Raw genomic sequence first — 14,967 nt, forward strand, 5'->3', positions numbered from 1 at the left:
TGCGTGTGTGTTGGGGGTGTGTGGGCGTGTGGGTGGCCGTGAGTGTATGTGGGTATGGGTATGTGTGTGGGTATGGGTATGTGTGTGTATATGTGCTCCTATGTATGTGTAGCTTTTCCAGTCTAAGAACTGTGTCTATTTCCTTTGAATTGCTCACAGTGTGTGTTTAAGGGATACATTTGCTTACAAAACTCCTAAGGGAGGTGCTGCATAAGCCTCTGGGCCTCTCTGAACCTCAGTTTCCAAATCTATAAAATGGGGATAAGCATACTTGCCCTTCCTACCTCATAGGTATTGAATGAGATTTTTTATATGAGAGAACTTTGTGCCCCTGTAGAACAGAGGTTAGCAAATAGTTTCAATAAAGGCCAGATAGCCAATATTTTAAGGTTTGTGGACCATATGGTCTTTGTTGTGACACTCAACATTGCCATTTTAGCTTGAAAGGAGCAATAGGCAAAATATAAATGAATGGGCATGGCTGTTTTCCAATAAAGTTTTATTTATAAAAAAAGATGGTGGGCCAGATTTGACCTGTGAGCTGTAGTTTTCTGATCCCTGCTGCACACGTACCAAATAATAACCAGCATGAGTTTCATCCCAGATAGTCACTCTTGAAGTATTTTATTGTTTTTAGTTGGAAAAAAGCATATGAAGGATTGGAAGAAATTGATGAGAATTCCATTTCCCCAAGTATCTTTGACTCATATTCTTTTAACACTAATTGAGGACTTTACTAGATGCAAGGCTTTGCTTGGGGAGCATGACATTATCTGAGATAATTCATCCATTAACCCTGGAAGGTAGACAGTGTTGCTATTTAACACCAGTGCCTGGAACACAGTCAACACTCCAAAAAGCAGCAGCTGTTATTATTATGATGTAAGACTTTTGAAAAACAAAACAAAAATAGGAAAAAAGAGGCTAGTATTAGGGGTTTAGTAAGATCCACAACTAAATCACAATAGGGTATTTCTGGGCTCCTGATTTTGTTCAAGGGAACAATGAGGTTCAGAACAAAGTCTAGAAGTTTCTCAAAAAAGCAGCATGGCTTCATCCGGTAGACTCTACCTACCTTGGGGGCAAATCCACATCACGTAACTATTATAATCCAGTCCATTAGATTTTCTCCCCATCTTTCCCCAAGGATCTTGGCGACAGAGGCTTCACCACCGTCGGTGACATGACAACAGCAAGACCCCACCATGCATTGTGGCTGAGTCCAAAGAGTCCTTTACCTGTTTTTCAGGTGACAGGCCTGACACGGCCATGTAGGTGCTGCCAATGGTCTTAATCTTTTCAATGTCTTGAAATCGGTCTTCACCAAGCAACTGAAAGAGAGCCAGGCAATGGTGTTAGCCCTGGTGTTTATTCTTCCAGCAGCCTGGGCTCCTGAAAACAGGCCCCTGGCTCACAATGAGCTACCTCTGATGGTTCAGTATCCTCTAGTTATCTGCTTTTCTCTCTGAGAATCATGCTTTCAGCCAGTCACATATATTTAATGAGCACTTGCTAAGGGTCAGGAGTGGAGATGGGTGTAAATTGGTACTCTTTAAGGAGTAGGTCTGCCCCTTCACATGTAAGTCAGATCCTGTCCCTGCTCTGTGCCAAACCTCCTATGGCTTTCTGTTTTAGTCAAGGTCAAAACCAGTCTTCACTGTGACTTGCAAGGCTTGCCAAGACCTGTCCGCTCTCTTATCGTCTCCCTTTCTCACTTTGCTCCAGCTGCACTGATCTCCTTTGCCCCTTGCCACACTGACCTGAGAACAAGCTCAGCCTGCTTTGGCCTCAGGACTTCTGCACCTGTTGTTCCCTTGCTGGGCTACTCTTCCCTGGGACAACTGTATGGCTTACTCCCTCACCTCCTACAGGTCTTTCCTCAAATCTCATCTTTGCAGTGCAGTCTTCTTGACCACCTTATTTAAAATTGAACACAGCATCCCATTCCCACATACATATTCTTATCTTCCTTCCCTGTTTTACCTTCTCTCCTTAGCACTTATCCCTGATATTGCTTATTTATTGTCCTCTTCCTCCCGGGAATGTAATATTCCTGGAGCATATATTTTCCACTGTTGTGTTTACTACTCAGCACCTAGACAGACTGTAGAGAAGAATGAATGAGTGAATGATTAAATGAAGGAATGGGTGCTATCCTGGGACATTTCCTTTACCTTTACCTGTGGTTTCGGTTTTAATGCTAAGAGAGGGAAACCTTGGTGTCTTATTTAGCAATGGTGGTAGGCAGAATAATGCTTCCTGAACCCAGGCCCCAAAGATGCCTGTGTCTTAATTCCTGGAACCTGTGCATATGTCAGGTTACATGACAAAAAGGACTTTGCAGAGCCTCTGGAAGGAGCACAGCCCTGTAAGTTTCATTTTGGATTTCTGACCTCCAAACAGTAAGGTTATAGATTTCTGTTGTTTCAAGCCACTAAATTTGTAGTCATTGGTTACAGCAGCAGTAAAAATTAATACAGTAACTATTCATTGAGTTCTTATATGTTGGATGAACAAGATACATGAGCTCTACCAACCCAAGTAGGGAGGTCAGATGTTAAAAATAAATACACAGAACATGGCCTAGTTCAATTTTAATAGAATTTATGTTGGAAATATACAGGGTAGAGGGATGAGGAGATCAGGCCATTTTGATCTAATCTGAAGGATCTTGGAAGGGATCCCTCAGCAAGTGATTTCTAGCTTCAGTTCTAAAGGGTGAGGAGGGGTTTTTCTAGCAGTGAGTGCATGAGTTTGTGTGTTGGGGAAGCTAGGGGCACGGGAAGGGGAGCATCCAGAAATAGGGGCCAGCATAGATGAGGTCTGGAAGTTGGGGAGAATGTACAGGAGGTCCAAAGAGTGAAGATGAGGTCAGTTTGGCCACAGTGTGGTAAGCCAGGCTATAAGTTGAAGGAAAAGAGCTGAGAGAGGTAGTGGGGGCCGGAACACACAAGGCCCTGGAGGACTCACAGATGATACTGAAGACAATGGGTCTCTATGCTAAGAGTAGTGACAAGCACTGAAAGGGTGTAGGCAGAAAGAGACTGAGTCAGGTTTGGATTTTGGAAAGTTCATTCTTATTGTCATGAGAAGAGGGAAACATGAGGGAAGACCTACTGCGAGATCCAGGCAGGCAATGACAATGGCTTGGGTTAGGGATGGAGTCAGATATATGGATATTTTGAAAGATTATATTGGTGGTGATAGAATCAACAAGATTGGTGCTGTGTGGCCTTCCTGCAAATTAGCTCTAACATTTGCTAGTCCCAGATGTAGATTTGTGTGTGTGTGCCTGTGTGCAACTATGTGTGCATATTGCATGTGGGTGTGGGTGTATATGTGCATATATGTGTGTATGGTGTTTATGTGCATGTGTGTCCACCTGCATACATATGTGTGTGGACACACGTGGGCACATTTGTAGTGATGTGTGTATGTCTACATGTGTACAGTACATGTGTGCATGTGTGATGTTTATGTGCACATGCATGTCCATGTATGTGTCCACATGCATGCATTTGTGTGAGTATGCATTTGCATATGTGCGTGTGTGTTGTTTTCATGCCTGTGTCCACATGTATGTGTGCCTGTGTGTGGGTGCACACACACATGTGCGTTGTTTATGTGCATGTGCATCCACATGTGTGCATTTGTGTGTAGTCATGCACATATGTGTACATATGTGTGTGGTGTTTGTATGTGTGTCCACATGTGTGCATGTGTGTGTGTGCGTTTGTGTTCGGGGCAGTCACGGGGCAGAGAAGGGGAGTCAAGAAAGTCAAGAATAGTTTTGGATTATACCACATGCTTGTCTATCACATGCACTTATTTCATATTGGCTTGGTGTTATGCACCAAGAATTTCTAAGCTCCAAAATTGACAAGCTATAAACTCACATACAATATTTCCCTTCGTCTGTTGTTGAACACTTAAGTTGATTTCATATCCTGGCAATTGTGAATGATGCTGCAGTGAACACGGGAGTGCAGACATTCCTTTGGCATATTGATTTCATTTCCTTTGGGTATACACCCAGTAGTGGGATTGCTAAGTTTCCATCAATGGATGAGTAAATTCAAAAAATGTGTTATATATACACAACGGAATACTATTCAGCCATAAAAGAAGGAAATCCTGTCATTTTAGAAAACATGGATGAATCTGGAGGGCATTATGATAAGCAAAATAAGCCAGGCACAGAAAGACAAATGTCATATAATCTCACACATATGTGGAATCTACAAAAGTTGAACTCATAGAAGTAGAGAGTCAATGGTGGGGACTGGGGATGGGGGTGAAGAGGGGGTGGGGAGATGCTTGACAATGGGTACAAACTTACAGTTAGATAGGAGGAATAAGATCTGTTCTATTGCACAGTAGAGTGACTATAATTAATAATAATATACTGTATATTTAAAAACAAATTTTCTTATCACAAATAAATGATAAATGTTCGAGGTAATGAATATGCTACTTATTCTGTTTTGATCATTACATATTATATACATGTGTCAAAACATCACATTGTACTCTATAATTTGTATAATTATATTTGTCGATTAAAATAAAACTTTAAGAAATAAAAAAAATTGCAAATTTATTTGCCCCAAATTGGAAACTACTCCATAACAAAAATAATGAACTCTTGAGACACACAAGAGTATGATAAATCTCAAACAAATTACACTAAGTGAAAGAAGCCAGATATTAAAGAGTACCTATCATGATTATTTCATTTATATAAAATTCTGGAAAATGCAGAGTAACCTATTGTAATAGAAAGCAGATCAATAGTTGCACTGGAATGAGGGGACGGGGAGGAGCAGGAAGAAAGAATTACGAAGGTATGAATAAACTGTTGGGAATGATGGATATGTTCAGGATCTTAATTTTGGTGATGTTTCATAGCTGTCTAAACATATCAAAACTTATCAAATTGTATATTTTATATGCAGGTTTTTGAATCAACTATAACACAACAAACCTGTTAAAATAATTACATAAAACCAAATATATGCTATTAAGAGTAAAGACATTCCCTAAACTCTAATGGGCTGGCTGATCTCAATGTCTGTGGGCTCCCTAGACAAGTTGAAGCATGTATCCCTGTGCCTGGCCTCTCCTTTGAGGAAGCTTCGTGGGTGCCTCTCTCTGCACCAACAGCCCTCGTCTGTCATCGTCACTTTATATTGAATGATTGGTGTTTGCCATACCAAGTGGACAGTATAATTTTGGAGAGTGGGTATAACATTGCATGTTTCCTTGTACCCCAAGTCTAATGGTCTGGGATGCACTGATAATTGTTAATATTCCTTGGAAACACTAGGTGATATTTGGATGGCTTCTCACCTCAGTGCAGTTTAAGAAACCTTCACCCGATATCCATAATATACCTTGCAACCCTATGCAGTCAATATTTTGTCCCCATTTTATATAGGAGGAAATTGAGGCACAGAGGGGTTGACGGAATTGCTAAAGGCCACCCAGCTAAGAAGAGTCAGAACAGAATTTGAATCTTGATTGCTTGACTCCAAAGTCACGCCTGCCTTTCATGCTACCTTGCCTTAAAGCAGTGATTTTCAAAGTGTGGTCCCATAAGCATCACCTGGGAACTTGGTAGAGTTGCAAAATTGCGGCCCCTTCAGTCCTACTGACTCAGAAACTCTCGGGATGGGGCTTGGCAACCTGTGATTTAACAAGCCTTCCAGGTAGTTCTAGTGCATGCGTGAGTCAGAGAAGCACTACTTTAAAGGAAGAGGATGAGCTGCCTGGGGGATAGTCAAGTCATTCATTCATTTATTCATCCAGTAGGTAGTTATTGAATATTATATTCCAGGCACTGAGGTAGGGATACAAAGTCTTTGCCTTTGATGGGCTTGCCGTGTCCTGAGTTGCACATCCCCACACATCATGGACAAGTGCATGCTGCTTTGAGGGCTGGAGTTAATGTGGATTTGAACTTCTCTTCCAGATTTGAACTTAAACTACACGGTTCTGTGGTGTCTTCTACCTAAGCACTGAATAAGCCACGGCACATTTCAATTCCCATTCTCAGATGTGATTATTAGAGAGACCCACGGGATGCGTTGGCTTTGAATTCCCCAGTTTGAAATGATTTAGGAGGGTGAAACGTCAAAGCTTCCTATCTCCTTGTTTTTAATATCTATAAGTGTTCATGTATGGTAGGGGCTATGATAGTACACAATCCCATTATAAAGTAGCCTGTTCTATTTTTGTGACCTGCATGTCAAAGTTTGCTCTATGCCTAATGAAACACAGCATGTCTCCACCTCTGATTACACAGGAAGCCTTGCCACCCTCCTCAACTTTCTAAATATCTACTCTGCTGAGACTTTAACCTGGAGTTTGCAGTTGAGGCTTTTCAAAGAATCAAGCCTCACATTTTTGGTGGTGGTGGGGCACAGACAGGTCACAGATGAACAGGATTTAGTTCCAGGTCATCCATTTTACCCCCATCTATGCTGGCTGGTAGGGATTCACTCCCTGGGGACCTCAGCTCAGGCCACTGTTGGGAAGCCTCTGAATGAGAGATCCTTCCTCCGTCGATCCATTATACCTCTGGGCTGAGATGGCAGCTCTGGGGCAATATAGAAAGAGCCGAACCCTTCTCCATGGGCCAGCCCTTCAAGTGACGGTACTCAGAAGTGGTTCTTACATCTCTCCTATTTCCCAAATCTCCTTTGAATTTCCCCAGAGTAATCTCTTGATGATGTAGTTTCCAGATCTGTAGTACTCAGTTTACACGTTCATGCCCTTTCCCAAATTCTTGGGAACAGCATGGGCCAACGGCTAGAACATGGTTCTGTGTGGTTCAGCACAGCTGGGTTGGGTCTCCTCTGCTTTTACACTACATACTTTTTGGCTTCAAAGTCAAAACTAAACAGACATAAATCCTGTTCTCATGAAGCTTATACTCTATTGTGAGTGAAACAATCAAAAAGAAATTTTACAGCAGGCTGTATGCCAGTGGGAAAGATCTAGCAGAGAGGGTGATGGGTGGAGTCGGGGAAAAAGGGAGAATGCTGGAGCAGCATGCCTAGGTGACAAGGGATGGGACCTATGCATGCCTGTGGGCTTCGGCCCTCACCAGGAGCCCTGAGAGTTCCTCCCCATTCCTGGAGAAAAGGCACATATGTGCACACAGGGGCAGGTGCAGGTAAGTGGAGTGGGCTGGAGAAGTGCCTGGAGAAGGCAGGAAAAGTGTGCTGACCTCTGGTTTAAGAAATTGCTTATGACATACTGATTTAAAGGCAAAGGACTAGCTCTAGCCTTCCTCTTACATGTTGTGTGCCCAGGGGCTGTGGCATAGGTATTTTCCTGTTACAAGAAGAAAGTACCTGAGACTTGGTGATGCAGTGGCTCTCCTCCAAGGCTGCACAGGGCACAGCTTTAACCTCATGTCTGGAGTGAACCTTTGGAAGGAGATTATAGTAGTGCACACCTGCTTCTACAGCTCACTCCACTTACCTGCACCTGTGTGCACACATGTGCCTCTCTCCAGGTGTGGGGAGGAACTCTCAGTGCTCCTAGTGAGGGCCGAGCCCCACAGGTGTTTACAGGTCCATCCCTTGTCATGTAGGCATGCTGCTCCAGCATTCTCCTTTGTCCCTGACTCCATCCATCTCACCCTCTCTGCTAGATTTTTCCCATCAGCATACAGCCTGCTGTGAAATTTCTTATCCTACAGCAGTCTTTCTTGACATCACTTTCCTTTCTACTTGTCTCCTTTTTTTGCTGTACAACTTCTGAAAAGAGTTGTCTAGACTGATTGCTTCCATTTTCCTCCTCCCCATTTTTTCCTAAGCCTGATCCTGCCATGCCACTGAAACTGCTCCTTTCCAGGTCCTGGAGGCCCTCCATGTCCCATGCTGCTGGCTGTCCTCAGCCTCGCTTCTCTTGGGCTACCAGCAGCACTGGACCCAGCTGATGGGGCTCTACTCCTGTTGATACCTTTGTTCCTACTTGGCTTCCCCCACTTCAGATTTTACTTCCTCTTCACTGGTGATGCTTCACCAGTCTCTGTGGTTAATTCCTTCTTTCCACCATTATCTTATATCATAGGTGAGCCTCAGGGCTCAGGCCTCAGACCTCTTTTCTTTTCCATCTAACTCATTTCCTTGTGGTATCATCATGTCTTACAGCTGTAAATACAATCTCTTTGCTGGAAACTCCTAACTGCATGCCCTGCCTTGACCTTCAGACTCAGTATGGAATTGCTTACATGATGTCTTCATTATAGGTCTAACAGGTGTCTCAGATCTGCCATTCTCAAAGCTGGCCCCTTGTCCCTCCACATCGACCCCCATCTTGGTTAGTGGTGTCTCCATTTTACCAGTTGCTTCAGAATAAAACCCATATAACCCACATCTAATCTATCAGCAGATCCTTAGCCCTATCTTTAAAGACATTCAGGTTCTGACCCTGTCTCATCACCTCCTTGGTCCTAGCCACCCTCATCCATTTTCTTTTATTGAAATAAGCCTCTTAATTGGCTCCCTTCTTCCACTCTTGACCCTGTTCTTCACACAGAGCTGAGAGGAACCCTGTTAAAATCAAAGTTAGGTTACATCCCTTCTCTGCTGGAAACCCTCGTAGCCATCCCCATCAGTCTCAGAGTAAAAGCCAAAGCCTTTGCTGTGGTCCATGAGGTCCTGTAATATTTGGCACTCTGGCCCTTCTCTCCATCAGCCACTGACCCTGCCACGCTGGTTTAAAGGCAGGAACCAGCTCCAGCCTTCTTCTTGCATGTCATGTGGCCAGGAGCTGCGGCCCAAGTCTTTCCCTGTCTAAACAGAAAGTACCCAAGACATGCTGATGCAGCTGGCTCACCCCTAAGGCAGCACAAGTCAGGTTCTATCACCTGACTTGCTCAAGAGAACAAGAGAATGCCTGCTGCACACACCCTCCTCAGGGCTTAGAACGTGGGCTTTTCCTTGCCTGCCGCCATGCCCCCCAAGCTGTTTCTATGGATCAGTTCCACTTTCTCATCTCCTCCAGGCCTCTCAGTAAGCCCTTTCTCAGAACCCTCTCTGAAATTGCACTATGGGTGTCCAACCATCTCGGTTCACCCAGGTCGGAGGGATTTTTTGAGATGCAAAACTTTTAGTGCCAACACCAGGTAAGTCCTGGGTAAGCGATGAGTGGGTGACTCTAATTGCACCTCTCCCTCCAAACCTTCCTTCCCATGTTCCCTGCATTATCTTCCCCCACCGAATGTATCTCTGTCTATTGTTCAACATATTTACTTGTTATTCTTTTTGATTGTTCTTCACCCACAATAGAGTATAAGCTTCGTGAGAACAGGATTTATGCCTGTTTAGTTTGTCATTATATCCTGTGCGCCCAGGGCAGGCCTTCACTAGATACTGGTTCAAAAAGCCCATAAACAGCAAATTCTCTGAGGCTGGCTTTCAGTGTCACTCTTGTCAATGAAGCAAGATTCAGTTAATCACTGTCACATGGACTTCATATTCGCAGTGCATTTCCAGGGTGGAAGAGTATTAGTTGCAGAATGATGAGAAGTAGAACATATTAGTTTAGAAGATCATAAGTGCACCTCTCCCTTCCTTTTAAACAAACTTACATTTTATCCCTATGCACTTCTAAAAAGGGTGTGAATACTATACTGGGTTAAATAGTGTCTCTCAAAAATTCATGTCCTCACAGACTCTCAGAATGTGATCTTCTTTGGAAATAAGTTTTTTCCAGAGTAACTTTTAAAGCTAAGAAGAGGTCATATTAGATTAGGGTGAGCCTTAAATCCATTATGGCTGGTGTCCTAATAAGAAGAGGAGAGGGCACAGAGACACACACAGGGACAAAGACATGTGAGGATGGAAAGAAATTGGAATCATGCTGCCACGGTCAGCCAGCCACCACCGGAAGCTGGGAAGAGGCAAGGCAGGAGTTTTCCCTAGAGCCTTCAGAGGGAGCAGGGCCCTGCTCGCCCCTTGATCTCACTCTTCTTGCTTCCAGAACTGTGAAAGAATGCATTCTGGATTTGTTTGTTTGTTCGTTTGTTTGTTTTGAGACAGAGTCTTGCACTGTTGCCTGGGCAGGAGTGCAGTGGTGCGATCTCGGCTCACTGCAACCTCCACTTCCCAGGTTCAAGTGATTCTCCTGCCTCAGCCTCCCAAGTAGCTAGGATTATAGGCACCCACCAGCACGCCTGGCTCATTTTTTGTATTTTTACTAGAGATGGGGTTTCACTATGTTGGCCAGACTGGTCTCGAACTCCTGACCTCGTGATCCGCCTGCCTCAGCCTCCCAAGGTGCTGGGATTACAGGCATGAGCCACGATGGCCAGCCTCTGTTGTTTAAAGACACCAAATGTGTGGTACTTTGTTACAGCCACACTAGAAACAAATACACATAATAATAAAATGAACTTTTAATGATCATAGTTATGTGCCAAGTGTATTAGTCTGCTCAAGCAGCCATAATAAAAACAAACGACAGAAACTCATTTCTCACAGCACATGAATTTCAGGGAGGAGATGCTATCCAGTCCATCACATCAAATACAGTCTTAAGTGCTTTTTAATCTCTGCACTTAACTTACAATGACCCTACTGTATCTCATTTTGTAGATGGGAAAACTGAGGTGCATAGAGGGATTTAATAACTTGCTTAAGGACATAGAGTGAGAAAACGGCTAAATTACATAAATTCAATGCCCTTGCAGGTAACTATTAGATTTAAAATTCCAGGCTAGGGGTGGTGGCTCACATCTGTAATCCCAGCACTGTGGGAGGCTGAGGCAGGCAGATCACCTAAGGTCAGGAGTTCGAGACCAGCCTGGCCAACGTGGTGAAAATCGCTGTCTCTACTAAAAATAAAAACTCCACAGTATACAAAGCATAAATTAAACATTTTAAAGAGATTAAAAAGTAGACCGGAAGAGGCGATGTCCGCATATACTGGGGCACAGAACTAGGGGCTCTGCCTCCGTTGATCATCTGTTTCTCTGAGTGGCACTTTGAGCTTAGTATTCATTTTGCAGATGAATCAGCAGAGACTCCATGCGGTAAAATAATGTGTCCCAAGGTCCCAGGGTGAGAAAGGCGAGAGAGGACCACGCATAGTTTGCAGGGCCCAGTGCAAAATGAAAATGCGGAACACGTTTTTCAAAAATTAAGACACACATGAGAGCAATAGCAGAACATTAAAACAAGCATGGGTTCCTTTTGTGACTGCACAAGCTTCACACTTGCGAAGCTGACCCTGAGTGGGAGAGTTAGGCTAAAACTCAAACCTCACTGATTCCCAAGTCTAAACTTTGTCTTCTTATTCCCACTCTTGGCAGACATTTAGATGTAATTTCTGATTCTCTGGCTTTTGCCTCCATTTAAGATTGTAATATCCTCCGGGTCTCATGTCATCCTGGGGTGGACAGACAGGCAGACGGAGCAGAAGATGGGTTCTCTACAGACTATCTTGTTTCAGGCATCATCTCAAAATTAATCAGGGGCTAAGAAACTTGGAAAATTCCTCCTTGAGAGGAACTCTTCTGGGAACATGGAGAACACACGTAGGTGCTTGGCTTTGGTGTGTGTGTGTGTGTGTGTGTGTTTGTGTGTATGTATAGCCTGATTTACAGCAGGGACAGCCTTTGTTTATTATTTTTGTTTCTTGAACTAAAGTGAAGCCCCTCTTCTGCTGTCACAGAGATTCTGACAGTCGTGCCCAGGGTACACAGGTCTTCAGCCTTGGATCATGACTGATCTTTGCTTTCAGACACGAATCAAACATATTTGGTGTTTTGGCAGCCCTTCAGCTGCTAATGTTTCAGCTTAAAAATCCTGGAACATCTTCGGTTGCTCACCTCCCTCCCTCTGCCTCCCTGTAACTACTTTCCCCCAGCTTTCTGCTGGTGGTGGACTGATCTGATGTGGTCCTGTGGAGAGCAGGTACTTTTCCTTCTCTTCTCTTCAGAATCACTTGGCCAAGAGCCAGCTTCAGGCTCTGGTAAGCCTCCCCCTCAGAAGATAATTTGGAGGCAGAAAGGAACTTCATTATCTCATTTAATATCCATCCAGCAGATTTATTTACTCTACAGCTAAAAGTGTCTGGGGGCATAGAGTGGTCCCTGATCAGCCCATTTGTGGAAGTCAGATGTGAGAGGGCTCTTCAGCCCTTTATTGAGGCAGGGGCTGTGGGATGAGGAGCCCTTGAGTTGGGTAATTGCAAACACAGTCTTGGAGATGTGATCTGTGCAAAGTTCAGCTTTTCTCTGAGCCAGGAAAGAATTTTGCATGATCTCAGGTTCCTGTGGTAATTATATCAGCAAGAAGAGAAGCATCAGTATTAAAGTGAACAGCAGGCGTCTGGCTGGAACTCAGCCAGGCAGAATCTAGAGGACCTCTCTTGACCAAAAAAAAAAAAAAAAAAAAAAAAAAAAAAGGCAGGTCTGAGTGACCCAAGGACTCACACACAGGCAAAACTGAGAGTGTTTGGGCTGGCAATTCAGGCCGCTTTTTTATTTTTCCTGTTGACTATATTCTCCACTGCCTTCCCCCCACCTCACCCTTTCTCTTCCACCTCCTCCCCTTTCCTCCTCTTTTCATCCTTCTTCTCTTCATCGCTGCCTCTCTTCCCTCTCCTCTCTCCCCTCCTCCCCATCTACTTATCCTCCCCCTCCTCTTTTTCATGCTTTTCCTCCTGGTCTAATGCCCATGTTCTAAAGAACCCAGCCTCCTAGACCAATTCCCTGTTCTCCAACCTCCCTCTGCAAACACCCATTTCAACCACTAGGGGCACTGCCCTCTTTCTCCGCTTTCCAAGACTCTAGAGTGTCAACAATTTGGTTCACTGAGATGCAAATGTAATTCAAATATACTTTATTCGCTACAATTTTAAAATATGAGAGGGAGCACTTTTGGAAGATGGGTTGCTATAAAGCAAACTTGTCCAACCTGCGGCCCACTGGCCACATGTGGCCCAGGACGTCTTTGAATGTGGCCCAACACAAATTTGTAAACTGTCTTAAAACATTATGAGACTTTTTTTTGCGAATTTTTTTAAGCCCATCAGCTATCCTTAGTGTTAGTGTATTTTATAGGTAGCCCAAGACAATTCTTCTTTCAATGTAGCCCAAGGAAGCCAAAACACTGGACACCCCTGCTATAAAGTTTAAAATACAACAAAGCCTGACGTCTTAACCTTTAGTCAGATATTTTTAATAGGGTAATTAAAAAAATTGGAAGTATGTTTTGAATTGCATTAACCTATCTTCACCTTACTATCTGCCAGCTTGTTTCTGTCCCACCATTAATGAATTCATTCCTTTAGCAAGTACTTAGCAAGCATCTGCCATGTCCATCTCTTATGTGCTAGACACAGAGCTGGGCCCTGGAGACTTAACAAGATACAAGAATATGGTCTCTACCTTAGTGAGCTTATGGCCTAGCATAGAGGACAGGAGTTAAAGGTGCTATTGTCACAAAATTGCCTTCCCCTCCCCACCTTGCAAGACCCTCTGTACTAGTACACTTACCAGTGACTTCTTGTGTAAGGGCAACTCATAGTCACCCTGCCTCCCACTGGATGGTGAAGCCTTGGGAGGCAAGAAGTGATCACGTCATATCCATCTTGACCCCCCACACCCATCCCAGGGCAACTACGATGACCATGTTTGAGCTTATGACTTCAAAATCATTACCATGAAATGCCAGGTAAGTGAGAAACAGTGCAACACAAATGATTACAAATCAAAGCAGAATGGGAGACTGGGGTTCAAATCTTGGCTTTGCCACTTAGTGGTATGTGACTCTGGTCATTTTTGGTGTTTCTAGTCTCAGCTTTGCTCATTTTTAAAATGAAGGCTAATAATTCCTAGCCTAAGGGTTTGTATGAGAGATAAATAACTATTAAATGATATATATTGAAAATGCTTTGCATTTCTGGCAACACTTGTAAAAACCTATAGAGATTAGTAACATGGGTTTCTACCCTAGAACTAAGTGGCTAGTGGGTGGTAAACAGGGTGGTACTGAAGGCTTTCAGCCTCTATGATAGGAGGTTTTTCAGAGTATGAGTTTTTCATTAAAAAAGGAGTGACAACATTTACCTGGATAGAGATGGGGGTTAGAAAAAAGCCTTCAACAGTAGAAGTAGTGTTTGAATTGACTGCTAAATGAATGTTAGCTTTTCAGCTGGTCATGGAGTCGAGGGAGAGAGGATGGGGTAAGGGCGAGGATGGCATGGCCTCCAGGCAGAAAGTGCAGTGTGTGAGAGCCAGGTGGGCTTGTTGGCTTGTAAGTAGTTAGGTGGTGCTGGCCAGGTGGCCTGCAGTGAGAGGTAAGGCTGATAGGAGGCAGGGACAGTGAGTGCAAGACCTGCTAGAGTTGATGAAGGGGAGCCACTGAAGGGTTTAGGCTTCAAAGGGATGTGACAAAATTCTCCTGCCTTTGGTGATTGCTAAGGGTGAGATGCAGGCAGGGAGAGCAGATAGGAGATGACTGCAGTTGTCTAGGAGAGAAATAATATGGTCTGAATCAAGGTAAAAGCAGCACTGATGGTGAGAAAAAGGCAGGTGTGAGAGCTATTAAGAAAGTTGATGAGATGTTTGCACACCCATGTTCATCTCAGCATGTTCACAACAGGCAAAATACAGAATTAGCCTAAACGTCCATTGAGAAATGAATGGATACACACACACGCATGCACATACACATGCACACACCACACACATACACATATACACACACACAGTGGAATACTATTCAGCCACAAAAAGAAGGAAGACCTGTCATTTGCAACAACATGGATGGGTCTGGAGGATATGATGCTAAATGAAATACCCCAGGCACAGAAAAACAAGTACATATGATATCGCTTATACGTGGAATCTAAAAACGTCAAACTCAGAAGCAAAGAGTGGAATGGTGGTTATCAGAACCTGGAGGGTGGGGTGGGAACAGGGAGATATTAGTTAAAGGGTATAAA

General features: G+C 43.8%; 1 protein-coding gene across 3 annotated transcripts in view; it reads right to left on the reverse strand.

The window, feature by feature from the left end:
* Positions 1 to 14,967, reverse strand: part of ADCY8 (adenylate cyclase 8) — a 260,945-nt gene that overhangs the window by 4,537 nt on the left and 241,441 nt on the right. For all 3 annotated transcript variants that reach the window (XM_004047533.5, XM_019031861.4, XM_019031860.4), the window contains one exon: positions 1,239 to 1,331. In XM_004047533.5, coding sequence (XP_004047581.1) covers positions 1,239 to 1,331 — 93 coding nt within the window. The remainder of the gene's footprint in view (positions 1 to 1,238; positions 1,332 to 14,967) is intronic.

This window comes from Gorilla gorilla, chromosome 7 (genome assembly GCF_029281585.2).
Source record: "Gorilla gorilla gorilla isolate KB3781 chromosome 7, NHGRI_mGorGor1-v2.1_pri, whole genome shotgun sequence".
NCBI classification, from domain to species: Eukaryota; Metazoa; Chordata; class Mammalia; order Primates; family Hominidae; genus Gorilla; species Gorilla gorilla.